Here is a 24,645-nt window from a genome sequence, read left to right on the forward strand (position 1 = left end):
TGCCTTATCTTGCCTGCCAGTGTGCCTTTGTTGTAAGGAGGGAGAGCGAGTGAGGGTGGGTCAAGAGAGCGAGAGAGGGATGGGTGTAAGAAAAAAGTGATTCATCAGGTGTGGAGGTGAAGAGTTCACTGAGGCATGGGCGGGGCTAGATGACTGCAGGTAACAAGGATAGTAGTCCAGTCACAGCTTGAAGCTTGAACTTCAGTATCTCAAATTCATAACATAACATGAGAGGTGGAACATTTGACCATTTAGGAGGATAGAAGGGAAATGGGGTTTTAGACTAAGATGTACACTAGGGTACCAAAGGAATTTGAATTACTGCATTAGGCAGTGTATGCTCAAAGAGAGCTTAATCTCAATTCAGATATCTATACTGAACAAAAATATAAACGCAACATGCAAACATTTCAAAGGTTTTACAGAGTTACAGTTCATATAAGGAAAGCAGACAATTGAAAATAAATACATTTGGCCCTAATCTATGGATTTCACATGACTGGGCAGGGGTGCAGCCATGGAGGGAGCCAGGCCCAGTCAATCAGAATTTGTTTCCCCCCCAAAAATGGCATTATTACAGCCAGAAATACTCTTCAGCACCCCCGTCAGGCGATCCCGCAGGTGAAGAAGCCAAATGTGGAGGTCCTGCGGTTGTTAGGCTGGCTGGACATACTGCCAAATTTTCTAAAACGACATTGGAAGCCGCTTATGGTAGAGAAATGAACATTAAATTCTCAGGCAACAGCTCTTGTGGACATTCCTGCGGTCAGCATGCTAATTGCACGCTCCCTCAACTTGAGTGTGTGGCATTATGTTCTTGATATGCCACACCTGTCGGGTGGATGGATTATCTTGGCTAAGGAGAAATGCTCACAAACAGCGACGTAAACAAATTTGTGCATAAAATCTTAGAGAAATAAGGTTTTTATATGGAACTTTTCTGGGATTTTCTTTTCAGCTCATGAAACATGGGACCAACAGTTTGCATGTTGTGTTTATATATTTGCTAAATGTATTATAGGTCACATATTGGCACAGTGCTACAGCCAAACACTAGGCTACCTTATGGACTGAGATGTTGACACTAGAAGCCTATCTTATTTCTGTCAGGGACATTTCCAGTCATCCTTGCACTTGTATCGATTGCCCTCTGCATCTCTCCTTTCAATAGCCCATCTGTAGAAAATGTATTGTTCCCCAGTCTCGATTGGGGGTCATCATTGCTGTTTGCTACACTGAAAACCTATCACTGTTACCATAGTAACATGACATTTTGCCTGATCCAGCTATGCCTCTTTTCAGTAATGTGATTTTTATTGCCCATGGATTGCTGTAGTTTTGGACTTTTTCTAAACCCCGGTCATTATTTGAGACTTCTTTGTGCCCTGTAGTTTGGGGGTTCACTGACTGAGCCATGTTTTAAAGTCAGAATGGAATGGTTTCTTAAAGGGAAGGCTCGCCTCCAACTGAAGGGGAGTTCAATAATGTCCTTGTGTAGAGCTTTTCTGTCTTATGTCTGGCCTTAAATGTTTGCCAACTTTATAATTGAGCTGTCAAGGTTCCCTAATTCAATGCTAGTACTTTTTGCAATGAGCATTTTTCTGTGATGCTTTTTGTAAAGCATTCTTTATTGCCCATCGTGATAGGCGTGACGGCCAGTTAACTGAATCTGCGGCTGTGCACAATAACACAGCTATTAGGAGTGTGCTGTGTAGGTAGAAAAGAGACCCATCTGCGTCATCCCAACATGTTATCTTGTTGCCATGATTCAATGCAAATATGAACACCTTTGTGTAATTTGCAGCCTACCACAACAGTGGTCATGGGTGAGTGAGACGTGGCCAGGCAGAGGGGTCAACTGGAAAATGTTTTTCCACAGATGTTGCTCTTTACCAAAACAGGCTTCCACATGGGCACTATGAAAGGGTCAGTGGGGTTATGTTCCATCTTTTTTTGTGTGTGTTAGCTGTTAAGATGACATTTAACACACTTGAATCATTTTTCCTGGCCCTATAACATTACATTCCACAGTACCTGCCTGCTGTACAAATGGATCATAGTTTGATGCCAATTCAGGTTTACATTTTCATCCGTTTTGCTTCTTTTTGATTCTATTTAGGTTTGGCTGGACGTGTAAGGCAAGTTGAAGAGCCCCTCTCCCCCTTCCCCTTGGTCCAGTGGTCTTGTCGGGGAGGGCGGATCCCCTGTTTTTTTTTTTTCTACCCTGATGCCGCCCTGTAAATTCATGATCACATGACCTTGGATATGGACGCAGTCCTGTCCGACTTTGTCCGTTCCACTGGAGCCGAACCAGGACTAGCCAGAGACCTGCTAGAGGGTGAGTTGCAAGGCATTCTGGGGTAAAATAGATGGTTTTATGGTCAACTGCTAGTGAGGGGTATAAATTTAGCAGTGCACCTCCCAGTTAGAGCTGTTGGTTAGGTAAGCTATCATGTAAAAGGAAGATGTTAAATCCAGAAGAGACTCAACTCCTGTTGCCTAGCAGCAGCACAAGTTGCAGGTAAGAATATGGGTTCAAAATGTAATGCACTGCAGTAGCTATACGGTGGTGAGAGACAAGACGTGCTCAAAATTCTAATATTTACTCAAGCAACGGAATGTGTCAGTGGCCTTTACATAACAGTCGCTATGGTTCTGACATATGGTAAATCTTTAAACTAATGACTGTTGAGTGGATCTGACTTTCATAGAATGCGTTGGCTTTTTCGGTCGGGTTTGACTTGTCCTTTCCATTTGCAGGGAAGAACTGGGATCTCAACGCTGCCCTCAGTGACTTTGAACAGCTGCGACAAGTGCATGCTGGGAACCTGTCATGCTCTTTTGCTGAGGAGAGGACGTACCCAGCCCCGGAGAAGGAGATGGCCAGGGTGGGGCGGCCCCTTCTGCACCGTCAAGAGGAGGTGCTGCAAGGTGAGAACAATGGTAAGTAAAAAAATATACATATATATTTTGGGCATAATGTCACTTATTTACAACCACTTATCTGTTGTCCTCTTGTTCTCCTCATTGTGATAAACTAGAACCCTCTCCTTTTGTTTTGTTAGTTCACTTTTTATTTTTTGTCAATTCTCTCAATTCAGCCTTCCTTGTATACTTTCCCCTTGTCCAATTTCTCTTTCCTACCCCTTCCCACAACTAACCTAAACTCCTCTTTCTCTTTTGTGATGCTTCCCTCTGCAGCCACAGAGAAGCGTCTATCGAGAGGCATATCCCATGCCAGCTCTACCATCGTGTCCCTTGCGCGGTCACACGTCTCCAGTACGGGCAACTGTAGTAGTGAGCCCCTTCTGGACACGCCTCTGTGCACATTCCAGCTGCCCGACCTCACCGTGTACCGGGACGACTTTCGCGGCTTCATCGAGAGGGACCTCATCGAGCAATCTATGATGGTGGCCTTAGAGCACGCCGGTGAGTTTAACTGCACGGGTTCCACTGCTGCCACCAATTACAAATAAATGACTTTATTCACTTCTGAGGCAATCTTGTTCATTGTGTCGTGTAGATGACCGTTTACACCATAGATTCTCAGTACTAGACGTGCGTGCTAAATAGTTTTTAGTGTGAATGAAACCGCGAGTGCCTGTTCTGTTTACGTTAAGGCCGACTCAATTGGTGGACACGGGTGGGACCTAACTGTCAGAGTCTATTGCCATTGGCGACGAGTGGGGACGGAAACTGCCTGTTACATGCAGCGTCATTGGGTGAGTGTCATAGCCTTTAAAACAAGATCCAAATCTCTGCTATGTCAATCAATGATGAGAGCTTCATTGTTAGCTGAAGTAAGCCCTTGAATAATTGTGGTACACATTATACCTAAGCGGCAGTGTCCTACTGGAGAGGCTTAGCCCAGAGCAATTAATTAGGACCCAATTGAGGTGTACGCATTGCAGCTAAAATGCCTTGTAATCCATCCTTAGGAATTGGGCTTTATTTGTGATATTCCTGAAGCTACAGCCCATAATGGCACACTAGGCTAATTAAGAACACAACTCCCACATCAAACAACTTGCCTTTTGCCTAGAGTAAGGTTTGGATGTAACCACTGCTTTTCCTTTCTTTGGGATGGTGTTGTGTATATTATGTGCTTGTACGGCCTTGCAGGTATGTGGGGCTTTCATGACCGCGACCTGATGCTGCGGAAGTCTCTGTATGCACTGATGGACCACGGCCAGGAGAGGGAGTCGCTGAGACGCAGGTGGAGGTGGCAGCAGACCCTGCAGAACAAAGAGGTGGGGGATTCACTAGGATGGATCCATGTGAAACTTAGTCCCAAGGGATTGTTTACAGTCCAAACTTCCATTTCAGTGTATTGAAGTGTGTGTGTGTCCACAGTCTGGTCTGGTGTACACGGAGGAGGAGTGGCAGAAGGAGTGGAATGAGCTGCTAAAACTGGCCTCCAGTGAACCTAGGATACACTACAGCACCAATGGCAGCAATGGGTAAGACCTGTCTCGGACACCTCTCACACGCATTATTTATGTTAAGTATGTATACTATTATATTAAGTGTGAGGCATGCCACATGGAGTTACGGCCCATCACGAGCCTCTGTTTTGGAACAAAGACTAAGATAGTGAGAGGAAAATGTTAGATAGTGGCTACCTATGTCACTTCCTGCGTGTTTCCTGATCTGACCTCGTTTGTTTCCTATGTGCAGGACGGAGTCTTCAGAGGAGCCTGTGTACGAGAGTCTGGAGGAGTTCCACGTGTTCGTCCTGGCCCATGTCCTGAGGAGGCCCATAGTAGTGGTGGCAGACACCATGCTCAGGGACTCTGGAGGAGAGGGTAGGAAGACACATTTTGATATTACCAATTTGGCTGCCTTACATCCATAAGCTATGCTTTATGAACTTTAGTGTTGTAACTGATTGTGATGTTTTATGCTGAATGTTATTCTCTTCCTCCCTTCCCTCACCAGCTTTTGCCCCCATCCCATTCGGAGGGATCTATCTGCCCCTGGAGGTGCCAGCTGCCAAGTGCCATCGCTCGCCCTTAGTGCTGGCGTACGACCAGGCCCACTTCTCTGCCCTCGTCTCCATGGAGCAGAAGGACGGCTCGAAAGAGCAAGGTAATGTTACGTGTCCATCCTCTTAACTACCTATTACAACACAACCAACACGTCTCATAGTGAAGTGGACCACTTGAATAGACTACACCTCATCAAAGTGGAAATTAGAGCAACTGCACATCAATCATAGTCCCAAAATTGACTAATGTGTAAAAACATTTTTTTTAGACTTCAGTGTTTTTCTAAAATGAAAAAGTCTGAGATTAGGAGTACCTGTCACATTTGATTTCTTTGTAATATTTGAAGGTTCGGTTTTGGTTTCAAGTAATTCCCTTGACTGACACAGTGTTTGTTTGTAAAGTATCACTCACTTGACGCTCCGACTGAAGAGTAGCATTCTGATCTCACAACATCAGTCAAACACTGACGCAGAAGTTGGCTAGCTTGTTAGCTACTTCCAGACACAAATGAGAGAACACCTCCCTCTGACCATTTTACTCACCCTAGAAAAGCTGGTTAGACTGTTCTCTTATCAAGAAGGGTTAATGACTGTAACAATAAAAACAATAAAACATTTTTAGCCAGTCTTTACTGAAACATGTCAACTGGGTGTATGTCATTTGTAAATTCATCAATTATTCTGCACTCTGGGTCTCAAACCAGAGTACTAATCGGAGTAGATTGCCAGTGTTTACGAACTCACCCCATGACCAACATCAAAGTACGCCTCCAAGACACGAATCTAGTCTTTTCAGTTGTGTTCTTAATGAGGCATAGGAAGACTGAGGAGAAATTGGCCATTACGGTCCCTCTTTAATTAGTACTTTGCATCAGTTGAATGACAATTGCTGGATTGAAGAATGCTTTTAATTTTACTTTGAACATTTTTGCTCCCTCTCCCCCACAGTTGTGATCCCTCTCACTGACTCAGAACACAAAATGCTGCCTGTACACTTTGCAGTGGACCCTGGGAAGGACTGGGAATGGGGCAAGGATGACACGGACAATGTCATGTTGGCAAGGTATGATCCGACTCATTGCACTTCAAATTGGGTCTGCATTACCCCCTCCAAAAACACACACGTAGTCACTATGTCCTCGTAGGACCTAATATCCTGTATTGACCCCTGTTCCAGATTAGAGAAATGAGTGAGATTAGCTCTAAATGCCTTCTATGATTGGAACAAGGGGGAATACAGAAATAGCCCGAAATAAAAATAAGTGGATATTTATTCCACAGGATTAAGATTTGCTGCTGTTTCAACTGGAATGGTGTACAAAAATAACTTCAATGGAATTAATACAGTGCCTTCAGAAAGTATTCACACTCCTTGACTTTTTCCACATTTTGTAGTGGAATTATGTTTGTAGAAATTTTTACTAATTAAAAAAAATTAAAAGCTGAAATGTCTTCGGCCAGTAAGTATTCAACCCCTTTGTTATGGCAACCCTAAATAAGTTCAGGAGGAAAAATGCAATAATAGTGTTTAACATGATTTTTGAATGACTACCTCATCTCTGTACCCCACACATACAATTATCTTTAAGGTCTCTTAGTCGAGCAGTGAATTTCAAACACATATTCAACCACAAAGACCAGGGAGGTTTTCCAATGCCTCGCAAAGAAGAGCGCTTAATGGTAGATACATTTTTTTTTTTTTATAAAAAAAGAGGCAGACATTGAATACCCCTTTGAGCATGGTGAAGTTATTAATTACACTTGGAAGGTGTGTCAATACACCCAGTGACTAAGATACACGCAGCCTTCCTAACTCCGATGCCAGAGAAGAAGGAAACCGCTCAGGGATTTCACTAGGAGGCCAATGGTGACTTTTTAAAACGGTTAAAGTTTAATGGCTTTGATAGAACTGAGGACGGATCAACAACATTGTAGTTACTCCACAATAGTGCTGAGCGATTGGTGCTTTTTAGGTCATTTTGGTTTGATTATAAAAAAAGAATCACGTTTTGATTATTTGGGTTGAATGCTGTAACACCGAATAAAACAATGAATTAAAGTCACATGATGGTAGTGGACTGTCCATTACTGCTTATCATTTATTCACATTACTTTATTAATATTTCAGTTGTGTATATTACATTTGTTTTATGGCTTTAATTCATTCCAAGTCCTCATCTCTGTAGAGCTGCTTTCTGACAAAATCCCAATTTGTTTTAGTTCTTCAAAGGCATACTTTTATGGCATACTTTTATGACTGCTGTATTTTCAGGTAGAGCTAACTAGCGAAGCAACAGCTGCTTTCTATGTCCCATCACGATCAAACATTTGTGTGTCTTCTGTAGCAGGCGTAAAAGAAAGACCGGAAAATTAGATGTGCAATGGATTATGGTCATTGTAGTTAATTGTAATTATTTTAAGTTCCAAAATATGTAAAATATTTGTCTGCTGGAAACTACAACTCACTACTACATCGCACAGTTCAGGCTGGATCGGATTTATCTCTAGAGAAACGGCAATGTGTGCATTGAGCTCACGGGGAAAAAATGGATTTAAAATAATTGAACCAACAACATGATTAGTTCTTTTAAAAAACAAAAAATATCTTGAATTTAATTTCTCAGCACTACTCCCCTATACTAAACTAAATGGCAGAGTGAAAAGAAGGATGCCTATATAGAATACAAATATTACAAAACATTCATCCTGTTTACAATAAGGCACTAAAGGAAAACTGCAAAGAAATGAATTTTATGTCCTGAATTCGAAGAATTATGTTTGGGGCAAATCCAACAACACATCACTGAGTACCGCTCTTCATATTTTCAAGCATGGTGGTGGCTCCATCCTGTTATGGGTATGCTTGTATTCAGCAAGGACTATTGAGTTTTTTAGTATAAAAAGAAACGGAATAGAGCTAAGCACAGACAAAATCCTAGAGGAAAACCTGCTTCAGTTTGCTTTCCAACAGACAATGGTAGACAAATTCACCTTTTAGCAGGACAATAACCTAAAACACAAGGCCAAATATACACTGGAGCTGCTTACCAAGATGACATTGAATGTTCCTGAGTGACCAAGTTACAGTTTTGACTTAAATCAGCTTGAATATCTATGGCAAGACTTGAAAAAGGCTGTCTATCAATGATCAACAACCAACTTGACAGAGCTTGAAGAATAAAAAAATAAAATGTCCAAATATTGTACAATCCAGGTGTGCAAGGCTCTTAGAGACCTACCCAGAAAGACTCACGGATGTAATCACTGCCAAAGGTGATTCTAACATGTATTGACTCGGTTGTGAATACTTTACGTAAATGAGATTTCTTTATTTCATTTTCAATAAATTAGCAAACATTTCTAAAAACGTGGGGTATACCATTGAGGTATTGTGTGTGGATGGGTGAGATTATTTAATCCATTTTAAATTTAGGCTGAAACACAACAAAATGTGGAATAATTCAAGGGGTATGAATACTTTCTGAAGGCACTGTACATAGTTTGCCTGAAAATGGATTATAGAAAGATTTGTATGGGGAATTAGAATTTCAGTTCTACACAATTATGCATTCATGTTGGCTACATTTCTGACACAGTATTTATCCATTATCAAAGGTTACATAGTTTCAAGTGAGCCGTTTGGGCCTCAAGACTTGAACAGATGCCACGCCATTAGCCTAGTTTGAATAACTGTCATGTTTCCAGACATCAGCTATGTAGCCTAGTTCTTATTTCCCTTTCTCTAAATGATGCATGTAATATTCTGGGAAGCAGCCTTTTCTCTAAATGTTTCACCCAACATGGTGTTACTGTTAGGGGCACGACAAGGCGATTTCACCCTCCGTTTTGAACTTTGACCTGTCTGTCTTCCTCCCTCAGTGTGACCCTGTCCCTGGAGGCAAAGCTCCAGCTGCTACACAGCTACATGACTGTCACCTGGCTGCCCCTGCCCTGTGAGGTATCTTTCGTGTTCTCATTCGCTAAGGGGGAATCCTAACTCTTAACACACTTCCCTCAGTCATGCATTGATGTCAATGGGAGACTAAGTGACCATTTGAGTTGTCGGTTTGGATTCAGCCCTGGTTGCAGATCATTTTGTAACAATAGCATACCTGAACACCCCCTCTAAATTGATCGTGAATGTGAAGCTTGGATCATATGTTACCTACCTGGTTACGTTTTTAGCATGTTGTAATGGATGGTTAAATTGAAATGAAAAGATTATATGAGAGATATGTAGATAAGCTATTTACTGTGTTACATAACTGTGTGGGTTTCTGGTATTATGTGGGTTGTAATTTTCTGTTTTGTTCTAGTCGGTAGTCATTCCCTCTGCTTCACAAACCCTATGTTGAAAACAAACCACACATAAAATGACGTCACACTAAATAGTTTGAATGGCCTTTTCGTGCATTCCAATCTAATGCTGTGAGTTAGAAAGGATATCAACCTCATGGCAATTTCACCGTTAACCTCTAGTGAGAAGTAGCAATAGGATCGCTGTTGAAGAGCTGAGGTATTCTCTGACTTTCCAATAAAAACGAGGACGTTGGTGTTACCTTTAGATCTTCGGTTGTCACGGTTATGGGGCTTGGCAGAGAGGACCGTTTTTATAACTGTCCATTGTGTGAACTAGTGTCATCATTATCTTCATTGTAGGTTCCACCCTCTCCAATTATAGCATGTATATTTTCCAATAGAATCTATAGAAATGGCAAAGAAGCTTCCTGAACCGAGTCATCTGCACCTCTCACTCCTGCTCTTAATCTCTCTGTTGCTCTCTGCATCACTCACACACACCCGCTCCCTGTTTCTTTTTTATTTCTCTATAATTCATCATCGGTGTGTCTGTTCTTTCAGCAGGCACCTTTGGCTCAGCCCGAGTCCCCCACCGCCTCTGCAGGAGAGGACGCCCGCACCCCTCCCGACTCAGGAGAATCCGACAAGGAGTCGGTCAGCAGCAGCTCCAACGGTGATGCAATGACGACAGCAGGGGCGGCCAGCGCAGGTGGAGGTGTGTCGACTAAGAACAGCTCCTCTTCCTCCAGCTCGTCCAGTAACAGCTCGGCAACATTGACGACGGGTATGGGGGGAAAGGAAAAGCCCAAGAAGGAGAAAGACAAAGACAAGAAGAGGGCTGACTCTGTGGCCAACAAGCTGGGCAGCTTCGGCAAGAGCCTGGGCAGCAAGCTTAAAAAGAACGTGGGCGGGCTGATGACGGGGAAGAATGCAGGAGGCGGCGGGGCCAAGCAGGAGGGCACAGAGAAGAAAGGTTCGCTGAGGGGGCGGAAGGGCAGCAAGGACAGCTCGCCTTCGGCCCACGCCTCTGAGGACTCTGGGAAGTGCTCGCCGTCGTCGGGAAGTGAGCGTCAGAATGGCACGGGCGGCGGCAGCAGCGAGAGTGACCCGTATAAGTACAGTACCGACGTGAAGGCGAGCCTGGGCATCCTGCGGGCGGCCATGCAGGGCGAGAGGAAGTTCATCTTCGCTGGCCTGCTCACCACCAGCAACCGCCAGCCCTTCCAGGAGGAGATGATCCAGCGCTATCTGTCTGACGCTGAAGAGCGCTTCCGGGTAGAGCAGGAGCAGCAGCGGCGAGAGGCAGAGCGGAAAGGAAGCACCAACGGCGTCCAGCAGCCCAAGGAGGCGGCAACGGCAGGCACAGAGGTGGGCTACCGCACCTATGAACCGAAAGAGGAGCCGGCTGAGAGCTCACCGCCCAACTTCAGCAACCTCAAGTCGTCCTCATTCAACCCCTCACTCTACTCCGGCGTGGTGCCCATCCCCCGGCCAACCTTCATGGACCAGCCCCCCTCCCCGGCCCCACTCACTCAGCACCCACACATGCACGGCTACATGGAGACGCGGCGCCAGCTTGCAGGCGGCTCCCCAGCCTCGTCTTATCCCGGTCTGCCCTCCTACGCCACCCTCCCCCGCCACTGCCCCATGGCGCAGGGCCCCCCTCACCCCCAGTACCACCCCCCGCAGGCACCGGTACCCCTCAGCCCCTTTCGCCTCATCCCCTCTTTCGCACCCTCATACCTCCCCGAGCACGACCCTCCAGACTACCCCACCTCAGAGCCTGTAGGCGGGGGCTACACTAACGGATTCCGGGACGTGCGCTCCGGCCTGGATGTTCCTCGCAGCGGGCCTCTCCCGGTCAGGCACTACTCCCTGGGCAGCGCCGGAGGCCTGTCCAGCCGCTGCCGGACGCCCAGCTGCAACTACTACGGACACCCCGAGACGGGCAACTACTGCTCCTGCTGCTACCGAGAGGAGCTGAAGAGGGAGACGGAGCCAGCCATCCACAGGTTCTGAACAGATGGACTGACCAGAACTGGCTTTGTGGCCACCAACCACAAGGAAACTGATGGATGAGGTTTCTTGCTATAGGACGATACAGAGCCTGGCCCTCTCATCGCATCACGTCCTTCTCTAAAGGCAACACTGTGTGTTGAGAGCGTCCTGAACAGGATCAGTACAGTGACTTCAGAGACTGGAGAGAAGGGGGCTGTGGCTGGCGGCCGCTGCGGCGAGCGTTAGACAATAGGACTGTGCACATCTCTTACATTTGCTGTGGCTCTTATGCAGTGTGTGTGTGTGGGAGAACTGCAGGCTCTCCTCCACTTTGTCCCCTCGTCGCCTTGCAACTGTCTCCTCCTGGTGGAGAGAATGTATACGGCAGGCGATACACGCACACTGACGTTCACATTACACACACAAACTAACACTGCACGAGCACAACCAGAAACTTCTTGATTATCACTCTTCTCCATATGTGGAGACGACCTATATTTGGCCCTGTAAATTGGTGGTATATTAACATATGAATCAGCCCTTCGATGTCTTGTCTATTCAACCAGAGGGTTAGAGATGTATGCAGACGAACTAGCCTAAGGCATTACTGTTACCGGGTGCTCATGTATGACTTGGGAATGAACCGTGCTCTTTCCTGATGAATAGTTGGGTTTCTTTTGCGTTGGTCCTCGCTCTTGTAATGCAAATTGAAACTACAGTATTATGTTACAGTAGTTGCTGTTCTGTGGGCTTCAATGGTGCTGCTAACATTCCAGAATGCAACAGACCCCCTCTATACAAGTTCATCTCAAATATAAACAGGCAAACAGATAGCCCTATCCATCCTTAAGATGCCTTTTATGGCAAAGTAGCCATCCAATCTAAATTCACCACTGTGTCCAGATGTCAGTCAAGTACATTTTTAAACTTCTACCATTTTTAGATGTCTCCCAGTATCAATTATAGAACATACATGGCGGAGTACTGCGGTAGATATTCCCGAATGGCTAATATACAGTTTTTAGTAAGGTTTCTAGAATCTTACTGTTCCTGGCTTGTTTTTGTCAATTTATATCCATCATGAAAATGAGGCATTTCAATAATATGCTGGTACGTTTAGGGTCATCCAACACTACTAAACCGGCATTCAAAACCAACTCCCCTCGCATGTTCAGCTCAAGACCTCAAGGTAATCAGTACATGCTAAACTGATGAACGTTCACATTTTGGTTGAAAAAGACACTGTCCATTGTAACATTGTAACTGTCAATTAGTCTCTGCTTCTCTTGTGGCTGAGAAAGGTAACAGGTATTTTATGGAATCTTGTCCATAGGGCTGTGTTACTTTAGCCTAAATATTCAAAACTTTTCATGAATACCTACTTATGGCAAACCCCAAATTCCTGACATGGACACCCCATTGATACGATTAAAAACAAGTTGGATTGTTTAACCCAACTCCCCTTCAAGTCCTAATTGAAGGCATTGTGTTGATTCCAAACAAGTGACTGACACCTGTCGCTTAACCTCTTTCTGCACAAATTCAAGCACTTTCCTAATGTCCGTAGATATTTTGTTACCGTTTTGAAGGTATCTGACTGTTATGTTGTCCTTAGGTCATGTCAGAACTGTAGACACTGCCACCTCTACTTGCGGGAGGGCAGATGCATGGGCTAGAACCCCTTCGCTAAGGATTCAGTTACCATGGGAACAGCTTTTTGGTGCCAGTGTTGTGGTTTAACTCTATTTCCTAGTTGCCTTTTTCAGTCTTGTCCTTGTGGCATTACAATCTTGTTTGTATGTTTTACAAAATGTGCATCAGGTGTACAATACTCGTTTTTGCTGCAGTTTCTCTTTTTTGTACCCTACTCAGTGTAAAGCCCCTGTTTTTAATTATTTTCATTTTGCACCCAGACATGGAGTCATTGTTCGAAGATCATAACAAAGTGATTTAGAGATCAAATGTAAAAAAATATATATATATATAAATAATAATTCTGGAGTTTGGAACATATCACATTTTTTAGATACCGTTTTGGTCTTGTGTTACACTCAATGATTTGCAGATTAGGAATTGATTTGTTTTTCTCATCACCAATGTATTAACACTTTCTCATCCAAGCCGTGTTATTACCAATGAGCCATGTAGAATCATGAGGAAGACCAATCTTCCTGACTCTATAAACTCTTTTCACTTGAAGCACAATAGGGAGAGAATGTCTGTATGCAATTCACTGCCTTACCCAATGGATGGCGCTCTTGTATTTGTATTCAATGTTCCTGGAAGTTTCCATGCCCTACTTAACCAAAAATACAAAAGAGAACAATTTAAGGGTACTAAGATTTGAGTTTATAAAAATAAAAAAAATTATTGCCAAGGGTATGAGGGACTCTTCTCTCTCTTTTTAAGTAACATTTGTCTTTTGAGAGGTAGTTCAAACATGCGGCTCAAAATAGTCACCCTTCAAGGGAATGCTCCATGACTTCGAGGTGGCATGTGCATCTTGAATTGGAACCAACCATTCCCCACAAAACCATTAAGCTATATCCCAAACAATATTTCTGTGTGACGTGGGGTGTGTGCGTGTGTTTGTGCGCTTACGCTGTATGAAACCATTTTGCAACAAAAAATTGCAGCTCATAAGGCACAAACAACAGGTCATCTTTAATGAAAAGATGATGGCTAACTAAGAAATGGGTGTATGCGAGCTTTCTCCTCTCCTTCCAATGTAATAATATTTGCTTACATCAACAACAATTTTTTTTTTTAAGAATTGGATGGCTTACAGACAACATCTTGAACATTTGACTTAGACTGCAAACATTTTTGTATAAAAAACAAATGACAGTGAGGTTGTATATGTTCAAGTTATTTTTGTAAACCCAATGTTTTTAAAGATAATCTATATTGACGGATGCTAAAATTAGTGGAAGATACGCTTGTAATAGCCTGGGTGTATGGAGGAGTCAGTATTCACCAAAATGGACAGTTTGGTTGTCAAGGTTGATCACAAAAGAGACTCCTAAACTCAAAAGTTTCTCATTAGCAAACTAGTTTCCTCCTTGCTGACCTGACGATATGATTTGAGAATATATATTTATAGTGAGATTATTTTTTTCAGAAGCTTCCTTTTGGAATGTTTAGTTGAACTTTTAGTATGTTCTTTCTTACGTGTCAAGCAGACTGGCTTTTATTTGTTTGTTTTTATTTGAATTTTAAGTGTTCATTTAAAAAAAAAAATCTCAACACCAATCCATGCAATGCTAACACATTACAGCAATGATTCAATACTTGATTGTTGGTGTTTTCAACCTATGCTCTTGCTGCAATCCCTCTCTCGGAATAAGATGGCTTTGAATTTGTAATACTAAGTAACTGACCCATTATTTTTATATTGTACATTTTATCTCATTTCTATGGGACAGAATAGTCATCAGCAACATGAACCTGGGATACTTTAGTTGCATGGGACTGGAACTGTTGCATGTAAATGACTATCCATTTAACCAAATTTGTGCATTATTTTGAGCTGATTTGGGCAGTCCTGGTTTTCTGACCTGTTTTTTTTATCTTCATCTTTTCATGTTTGGAGAGGAGAGGCTGTGACAGTGCAATCTGGATGGAAAGAACATCTGATTAAAATTTTTACAAAAAAAATGTTGCACTGTTTGAATAAATTCTCATTGTATTTCAACAACATGATGGCAATCCCAAAAGTTTTACTCTGTTTCTGACTGTTTTTGGGTGGGGGGGGGGGGGGGTTACAAATGTATGGTAGGTATTCCAGAGATGTACAGAAAAGGGATTGTCTGTTTTTCAATGTGCTCATTGGATGTACAATAATGTTGGATGAAAGGTGAGAATTGGTATTATCTTGATCTAAGGATGATGTAATTGTGACACCATTGATTTCTAATCTTTCGTGGCCAGACGACGTAAACATAAATGGTACCATAGTCCAGTACATTTATCGATCATCTGACCAAATGACACCAGATTTTAGTTCTGGGTTAACTGAGATTACATTGACTCTAACAATTTGTACATCGATTCATCTACATCTGATGCCAGCCAGTGGATATAAATGTTCAAAACTATTGGATTATATTGTCCAATTATCGACTGTTGAAACACTCAAATCAACCAAGCAAGAGGGACTTAACCAGCAAAAGCTGTTTTTACATATTAGAAACAACTTATTACAGCGTTACACAGACGTAAACTTTCACCCAGATGAGGCAGCCGACACTGTCTGAAGCTGTTCTATGTATTAGAGAAATTGGAGACCCTTATTTAATATTGAATAGGGTCCCATGTGGTAGAACGAGATTTGGATTTATAGCTCGTTCACAAGGACACGGTCTCCCCACCTGTCTGTTAGGAGGGACAGACTGTACTTCATCCATTTAGAATTTCTATTTGCTCATCGAAAGGAATTTATGCAGTACATTCCCACTGGAATATTCTTCCAATAGCATCTGTCTGCATTACTGCAGTACTACCTTTCTACATTGTCAGTTCCGATGACAGAGCAGCCATTCCTCAGACGCTCATCATTTATCAAAGGATCAACTGCAGGTACTGTATCACTCATCCATCACTTGCCTTTGTTAAGATTAATAAGACTAACGCCTACAAATGTGTACCTTTTTTTTAGGGCTTTTATTTTGTATGTAGTTGTATGCTGGTTGAAACTACTGGTAATTTATGTAGATTTTGAAATATTGCTTTTATTGCTTCTGTGCTCTTTAAGCTTAGTCATCCTCATGGCATTTTCTTATGTTTACATCGTTGCTTCCATTCTTGTTTGAAATTCTCAAGGTAGGCGAAAAGTTGAACACTTAGTGACAATGCCATTTTACAGAATACTACAAATGCAGCATCCAACTCATTCTGCATTAGTAACATGGGTATAATGATTTACAACTATTTTATAAGCATGTATGATCCTGTAAAATGGTATCATGCGGCTGATAAGTATCTATATGAGACTGATAGTCTAAGATATCACGTTTTTATTTCTGAGCTTCAGGTGATTTTCGAAAGTTCTAATTTCAGCGAATCAGTTTGTCAATTACAAATGACATATTAGCATTGGAGGCAAAACACTTGTATTTAGAAATATCTGTGCATCTGTGTATAGGCCTGTATGCAACAACCTATTAATTGGCCCATTTGAACCATCAAGATTTCCATAAAACTAGGCTTACTTCAAAAGCTCTACATACAGTCACCTTTCCTAAACCCCAAATTCAAAATGTCACCACAGCGTTCTTCATAGTCCTGAAGAACTGAACTGCTTTAGTCCCAGTGCTCTTGACACATTCAACTAACCAATACCTTAATTACCTGAATAAGGTGTAGTGCAGGATGGAACCGAACATGCACACCTTGTGGCTTAATTTGCAGGACCATTAGTGAAGAGCACACTACTGGTTAAAAAAAAGGATTCCTATTAGATGCTTTTTACACTTCTGGCCCTTTAAGAGGCTCTACTGCACTTGCTTTTTTCACTGGTGTGTGTCATTTTATTAACTATGGCGAGGGAAACAACAAACGGAACGCAAAAGGGACAAGCAGAGAGAGGTATACAATTCTTTCCCATATCAGTGACTGACAACTATAAGCAAATATTCCTGACAGGCGGTACATTTATGCGGGGCGTGCTCTACACAGTAGCATACATACATGGATGCTTTCGGCAATGATAAACGTGAAAGAAACGAAATTAGTTTCTAATTCAGAGACCACCTCTGTTCTCGAAACCGGTGATGCATGGTCTCGCTGACATTCGAAGAAAGTGGACCGTTTCTTATGTTTTCCTGAAAAAGACATGGAGCGATTAAAAGCATTTTTTCTTCTCGCCATCGGAAAAATGTAAATGAACTAAAGTCTGATAGCTTACTTTCTGTAGTTCGTGCCGGGAGAGTTGGATATTGGACGTCAAAATGTTAACGGGATCCAAAACCACGTTCAAAGTGAGACAAATGGTTCCAGATATAAAGGTAGGCTTTCGACGCAATGTTTTAATATTCTGTTTTATTTTCTTCATATTCTGAAAGGTAGCTTTCCCTGGCTGAACTTTTTCGGTACCAATGAGAATAATAAACTGAAATACTTTCTTCCATCATTGGTGGACTATATACACAGATGTAGAGTGTAGATTCCACCTAGATATTTTGCTGTGTTCAGAATGGTTAGTTACATTGTCGAATTAGTTGGACACATTGTATCGAATTCTATGAAACATTTTAAGACGTATTACTTGTGGAAACGGTTTAATGGTTTGATAACCTACATTCCACAGACAGACTGAAGGCCTTTTGTTCTTACTGTCTGGGACTGAGGGGGTTGTTTTCCTTTTGTATAGCAACAAATACAAGCTGTTCATCGTAGCATTCTTTGTTTTATGTACAATGTTTCTATACGGTAAAGAGGCAGGCAGTACGTGTGCACTGATGAATTTTTCCTGCTTGGATTGTATGAATTATTATCCATACCAAATGATGGCATGTGCTATGAATGCCCATATGGTTCATATGTATTTAGAGAAAAAAAATAACATTTTGGAGCTGATGGAGGACTAAACCAAAACTTAAACACTACAGGCACATAGTGTACAGTTGCATACTGTACAGTATTATATGACAAGAATGAAATGTGGGAATATGAATTGACTTCGTCAAGTGGGATTAGCCTACATATTCAAGACCTTGGATCATCATGCATAGAGAGATGCCAGTTTTTTTTTAAACCACTCCAAACTACTCTTCAGCAGCACCTCATGTGATTCTGAGCTTGGGTGGCCAGGAAGCAATCATCCAGGAAGCTGCTACCATCACACAGTTTATCACTAAAGGCGCATATATATATACACTGCTCAAAAAAATAAAGGGAACACTTAAACAACACAATGTAACTCCAAGTCAATCACACTTCTGTGAAATCAAACTGTCCACTTAGGAAGCAACACTGATTGACAATACATTTCACATGCTGTTGTGCAAATGGAATAGACAAAAGGTGGAAATTATAGGCAATTAGCAAGACACCCCCAATAAAGGAGTGATTCTGCAGGTGGTGACCACAGACCACTTTTCAGTTCCTATGCTTCCTGGCTGATGTTTTGGTCACTTTTGAATGCTGGCGGTGCTCTCACTCTAGTGGTAGCATGAGACGGAGTCTACAACCCACACAAGTGGCTCAGGTAGTGCAGCTCATCCAGGATGGCACATCAATGCGAGCTGTGGCAAGAAGGTTTGCTGTGTCTGTCAGCGTAGTGTCCAGAGCATGGAGGCGCTACCAGGAGACAGGCCAGTACATCAGGAGACGTGGAGGAGGCCGTAGGAGGGCAACAACCCAGCAGCAGGACCGCTACCTCCGCCTTTGAGCAGGAGGAGCACTGCCAGAGCCCTGCAAAATGACCTCCAGCAGGCCACAAATGTGCATGTGTCAGCATATGGTCTCACAAGGGCTCTGAGGATCTCATCTCGGTACCTAATGGCAGTCAGGCTACCTCTGGCGAGCACATGGAGGGCTGTGCAGCCCCACAAAGAAATGCCACCCCACACCATGACTGACCCACCGCCAAACCGGTCATGCTGGAGGATGTTGCAGGCAGCAGAAAGTTCTCCACGGCGTCTCCAGACTCTGTCACGTCTGTCACATGTGCTCATGTGCTCAGTGTGAACCTGCTTTCATCTGTGAAGAGCACAGGGCGCCAGTGGCGAATTTGCCAATCTTGGTGTTCTCTGGCAAATGCCAAACGTCCTGCACGGTGTTGGGCTGTAAGCACAACCCCCACCTGTGGACGTCGGGCCCTCATACCACCCTCATGGAGTCTGTTTCTGACCGTTTGAGCAGACACATGCACATTTGTGGCCTGCTGGAGGTAATTTTGCAGGGCTCTGGCAGTGCTCCTCCTTGCACAAAGGCGGAGGTAGCGGTCCTGCTGCTGGGTTGTTGCCTACCTACGGCCTCCTCCACGTCTCCTGATGTACTGGCCTGTCTCCTGGTAGCGCCTCCATGCTCTGGACACTACGCTGACAGACACAGCAAACCTTCTTGCCACAGCTCGCATTGATATGCCATCCTGGATGAGCTGCACTACCTGAGCCACTTATGTGGGTTGTAGACTCCGTCTCATGCTACCACTAGAGTGAAAGCACCGCCAGCATTCAAAAGTGACCAAAATATCAGCCAGGAAGCATAGGAACTGAGAAGTGGTCTGTGGTCACCACCTGCAGAACCACTCCTTTATTGGGGGTGTCTTGCTAATTGCCTATCATTTCCACCTTTGGTCTATTCCATTTGCACAACAGCATGTGAAATGTATTGTCAATCAGTGTTGCTTCCTCAGTGGACAGTTTGATTTCACAGAAGTGTGATTGACTTGGAGTTACATTGTGTTGTTTAAGTGTTCCCTTTATTTTTTTGAGCAGTGTATATGAACCGCAGAGAGACCTGTGGTTTCTTAACATTCAGGTTTATTTCTGAGATCTTTCATCATGTGTTGTGGCCTTGAATGTTTTGTTGTTGCACAGAACAGTGGTGTAGCTCTGGATGGGTCTGTCTACACTGTTGATGCCTTCAACTCTGTTATACCACCACAAAGGGATCAACCTTTTACCTACAGTATGTCAGTCAACATGCTTTGTCACGCCCATCTTTGGAAAAGTCTTTGTAAATCTGCATTGCTGCCTTCTTTACAAGAGAGACAAGAGTTTTGGACATCATTACATGGAAGACTGTGTCTATGTGAGCACATTCGGGGCGAGGGACATGTCTATAAGCCCAATACAATTAAAACCAATCTAAATCGAAGAACCTTGGGGAAAATTGGTGGACTGCTTATGACATTGATGGTTTATGTCATAGCCTAGATATTTATTTCGAATTTTTAATTTTATGCTCGTGCGCCCTGTGCTGCTTAGCTCTTCCTCCATGGTTATTTTGAGAAGCCGCAGGGGGAAACGATAACAGATGCCTCAACTCCACCCTCAGGCATTTCTGCTCACATGTGGAGTGGGGGTGGTTAGTGCAACATCTGACCGTTGCCATGGAAACGACAGCCTGAGGAGCAGGAGGTTTTGAATTTGATTATGAATATAAGTGCCTAACAGAGACGGCAGTTTATTTTAGCCATCTTAAATAAACGTTTGCAATGTGGCTGTAGAGAAACATATGGTGATGTCCTGAATATTATACACCTACACACTCTGGTTTCACTTCCACTAACGTGTTGAGGTTTAGAAACGCACTGAATAGAAATTAGGAATGAGTTGTCTATGGATCTGAAACCTTTGTCGCTCTCATTTTGTATTTAATAAGTAGGCTACAGCACCCCAATACTGAACTAAATTACATTTGTGGAATAGTGTTGTAATTCTTGTGTATGTAGGCTATTTACAGTAATACCAAATTAGTTACCATTGAGAAATTACATAAGGTTAAGAAAAGTCCTGCCATCCATTTCACTTCACATGCAGACTGATTGGGTTATAAGGAGGTTTGCATGTTTCTGTTCATAATTACAGTCCAGGCTTGTTGTTTTCCCACTCTCTGTCTTTCCCCTCCCCTGAATTGTTCACATGCTGGCTCCTCAGCTAGCTAGAACATAAGTCTATGGGCTGGAATCTGGAAGCAGTCAGTCAGCCACACAACACAATGCAACTGCCACAGTAGTGAAAATGTAAGAGGCGGGCTCAGCTCTATTCAGAGTGGCTGGAGATCCAGGAGGGCTCATAAAAGAGAGCCAAAATGGTATTCACACACCCAATCCCATAGGGCCAAGACCTCAGATCCTGAAACAAGCTATGGAACTGGCGGTGCTTCCCATGCGGAAACTGAACAAAACAATGCCGTCTCTCATTAGTAAACAAGACGTAGGCTTGTTTTCAAGGGTTTATTGATCGTACATTGGGTGACTATTAACCGATACTGCTATCCCCTAGGGAAAGCGTGAAATAAGGATAGTAGCCTATTTCTGTCCATTTCAAGTGTCTAGATTGTTTTGGGCAACACCCAATGTGGGAGTTGTATGTTTATGAGTTGCTAGAGTCACACATTTTTGTTAAACAAGAAGCACATTTAAAACATGAGTTATTGAAACTTGTCCTGTTTTTACAGTCTACAAATAGACATACTTAAGCTACGTACTGACACATGCACAGTGACAAATAGAAGCTTGAAATACGTATCGCCAGATACACCCTCTGACACACACGTGCCACTCTGATTTAACTTTGAACCTTACTTTCACAGTGAGTGCATCACTGAGTATACAGTTTCCTTTGGACTAGATGATACACAGTTGAATGGAGAGGGATACAGAAGAGGATTAGAATGCAAAATGTCTCACCATGAACAACAACTAATTTGGACTATCGTTAAGGGCAGTTAATGAGTGTTTGTTGCAGACCAAGTCTATACTGAGGTCGTTGTAATGATATAAGGCCAAGACACCATAGTAATGCCTATAAATAGTCCCTCTACCTTCATTTATATGGAGAGTAGTGGGCACATTAGAGTCCATAGGGAGAGTTATAGTACTGCTTCTGCAGGCTGTGGAGTAAGCTAGTGGTTCAAAGCAGTATTTTAAGCAGGGCAAGTGGATAATGGTATATGAATTCACGATTCATTAAAACATTCATATTTTCTCCTATATGTTTAAATCCCTTTCCTTCCTTGTTTTTTGCACATTCCGAGGTGGAATTCTCAGTAGTCTTTTACAGTGTGGGATCTCTTTCATTGTTTTGTCGTTGGGGTTTTGTTCTCTCAGTATAATAAAGTGTTTGATGTGACTATTTCTGTTGTAGGAAATGTATTACACTGTCGTAGACGCTCCTTGAAAGCAAAAGAAAGAGGCAGCATTAAAGCAAAGCCACGACTCACGGCTAGACAGAAACGGTTTTGGGTTTCAGGACGACTTTTGTCTGGTTTATGTTTCAGGAGTTGCTCCAAATGGGGCAAGAGGTAAAACACTTCAAAGTAAATCCATGTTTAGAGAAAAGACCCCACATCCTTGTTTATATTTTTGGAGCCCCTACGACAATGCCACAAACCTGCTTATTGATGTGAGGAAATTGACAATACCACATAAACCAACAGGCTAACCTCCCTCTACAGCAGCACCACATGTTAAAACAGTGTGTTTTAATGATCTAACTAGTAAAAATGTAACTACCTGAGATACACACAGGCCCCTTGTTGTGCTTGTTGGCGAGGGACGTTGTTCAACCCTACAGTGTGAGGTTTATGTGGTGTTGGACTGCCACTTTCCTCCCTCCGGTAAGTTTGGTCTATTTCAGGCCAGAGGAGGTATGTTCTCCTCTGCAGAAGAAGTCTGGTCGCAGTAGCAAGGGGACGCCATGAGCAATGGAAACTGCAATGGGCCTTGGCTGCACTCCCTGAGGAGAAAGGGAGGGAGGGAAAGAGTTGATCGAGTAGTACACACGCAGAAGCCAGATACTTAAGGCAGAGTCGAGGAGTGAAACATCAGCAGAAACAGAGCCTGGACATGTGGTTATTCATTTTGGGGGGTGTATTGGATTTAGGACTAATTTGGGATTTTTCCTCTCCCTCACCGATTTAGGGTTCCAGTCATTTTCGTCTAGACATCTTCACCTCGCCCTTCTCTCCTATTGGGGCGGCAGGGTAGCCTAGTCGTTAGAGCATTCGACTAGTAACCGAAAGGTTGCAAGTTCAAATCCCCGAACTGACAAGGTATAAATCTGTCGTTCTGCCCCTGAACAAGGCAGTTAACCCACTGTTCCTAGGCCGTCATTGAAAATTAAAATTTGTTCTTAACTGACTTGCCTAGTTAAATAAATAAAAATTCTAATCTACCTGCTGACTTGTTCTATACCTTTGTCTAGTGCAGTTTCTCTTCCTGTTATGACACATTTTGTTGTAGTTTATTTGATGGGCTTTCACTCTATTCTTACTCATCCTCCAATGTAGTTTTAGCTCGTGGAGCAGTTTGGAGAATTTCTGCTGTTGCAATCCAAATATGTTTACTGAACTTTCGAAATATAACACAACCCCGAGGCACAGACACAGCGTTTGTTAATATTGGTTGATACAAGGAACTGAGTTTCAGATTTAAAAAAATCAACAAGATCTAAATAAGTTCCAAAAAAGAGCAAGGAATGCAGAATGTTTTAGTTATAAATGGGGAATTGGTGCTGAAACAATGGATAAACATATGACTTGAAAAGCCAGATGAAAACAAAAATGAACAATGGTCTGCTGGCGAGCAGAAACCAAGAACCCTGTAAAGTTTTAGTGTTCTCCCTTGTAATTTAAAAACAGGCTTGTTTTTCCACCATTCCCTTCTGCTAACTCAGGTCTTGGGAGGAGGATTGAGTCAATAAAATTGGTGGAACAATAACCCTGTCCAGGATGTCTTGGTATGACCCAGGACTTCATCTTCTGTTTTGAGAAAGTAAGGACTGCTAGCCCATTTCTGAGGTTTTTGTTAGGGGGGGTTGGCAGTTTGGGGTTGGGGTTTCTCTCACACTAACTGCAGCCAATGAATTTGGAAAATTGATTAACCACATGACTTCACTTGAGAATTAGCATTTGCTTTCTGAGGCAAGAATTTAAAAGCTGTGTGATTTGATGATGGGAAAGAAGCTGAAAACCAAATGATGCTAGCATCATGCTAATGTTAGCGGAGTGCTCTAGAGTTTAGGCCTCTGTTGATATGGTCGGTTGGGCATATGCGTTTCACAGACAAGGCAAACAGCTACGCTATGAATGAGTGGAACTTACAACCATTTTATGGAGCAAAAGTTATCTTTGTTTTAATGCTCTCGTGAGGTTTTAGCCACTGTCAATCTAAAGTTAACCAGAAGAGTGCCATACGTTTTCATTAGCATGTTAGCACGCAGTTCACTTCACCACTACATTGTGTGTGTCACAAGAGTTATAGTAGCCTAAGAGTATTTGTCACACATTATAGTAAGTTGGTTTTAGTTCGCAAGCCAAGAAATATGTGACTAAACTGGAGCAAAAATGTAACATGATTGTGAATAGCGGCCTTGTAGGCAGTGAAGAATTGCTGAGTGAGTAGTCAGTACCATAAAGATTCATTGTATACTTTGACCTCAGTCCAAAGCAGTCTCCATGTTTTCTATACTGGACCGCCTGAGTGGTCATTACCAGAACAAACAGTTCCTTTTTCAATGCCTAGGCCTATGTCTTGTGCATTGTGTGATTTCTACCCTATGTAAATGGTCTTTTGTGGGGGGTGGGAGCTCAGGCTAAATGGGCCCATATGTTCTAGCAGCTAGCCAGTAGTCCGGTAATAGCAACCTGTGGTTCTATGGGATTGGATTATGCCGCTAGCAGAACAGCCT

At 42.9% G+C, this 24,645-nt stretch overlaps 2 protein-coding genes across 3 annotated transcripts in view; both read left to right on the forward strand.

Annotated features, from left to right (window-relative positions):
- Nucleotides 1-14,972, forward strand: part of LOC120031072 (OTU domain-containing protein 7B-like) — a 32,031-nt gene extending 17,059 nt beyond the window's left edge. Inside the window, exons 2-12 of one of the 2 annotated variants that reach the window (XM_038976628.1) lie at nucleotides 2,120-2,338; nucleotides 2,761-2,943; nucleotides 3,202-3,429; nucleotides 3,621-3,722; nucleotides 4,123-4,250; nucleotides 4,354-4,460; nucleotides 4,678-4,805; nucleotides 4,939-5,088; nucleotides 5,936-6,050; nucleotides 8,867-8,945; nucleotides 9,848-14,972. In XM_038976628.1, coding sequence (XP_038832556.1) covers nucleotides 2,254-2,338; nucleotides 2,761-2,943; nucleotides 3,202-3,429; nucleotides 3,621-3,722; nucleotides 4,123-4,250; nucleotides 4,354-4,460; nucleotides 4,678-4,805; nucleotides 4,939-5,088; nucleotides 5,936-6,050; nucleotides 8,867-8,945; nucleotides 9,848-11,305 — 2,763 coding nt within the window. In that variant the 5' untranslated portion in view covers nucleotides 2,120-2,253 and the 3' untranslated portion in view covers nucleotides 11,306-14,972. The remainder of the gene's footprint in view (nucleotides 1-2,119; nucleotides 2,339-2,760; nucleotides 2,944-3,201; nucleotides 3,430-3,620; nucleotides 3,723-4,122; nucleotides 4,251-4,353; nucleotides 4,461-4,677; nucleotides 4,806-4,938; nucleotides 5,089-5,935; nucleotides 6,051-8,866; nucleotides 8,946-9,847) is intronic. The other variant, XM_038976629.1, reaches the window with a different exon arrangement.
- Nucleotides 14,973-16,841: 1,869 nt separating this feature from the next.
- Nucleotides 16,842-24,645, forward strand: part of LOC120031551 (myotubularin-related protein 11-like) — a 31,673-nt gene continuing 23,869 nt past the window's right edge. The window contains exon 1 of the mRNA XM_038977355.1: nucleotides 16,842-17,289. Within this exon, the coding sequence (XP_038833283.1) occupies nucleotides 17,233-17,289 (57 nt within the window). The 5' untranslated portion in view covers nucleotides 16,842-17,232. The remainder of the gene's footprint in view (nucleotides 17,290-24,645) is intronic.

The sequence above is a fragment of the Salvelinus namaycush genome, chromosome 37, assembly GCF_016432855.1.
Source record: "Salvelinus namaycush isolate Seneca chromosome 37, SaNama_1.0, whole genome shotgun sequence".
NCBI classification, from domain to species: Eukaryota; Metazoa; Chordata; class Actinopteri; order Salmoniformes; family Salmonidae; genus Salvelinus; species Salvelinus namaycush.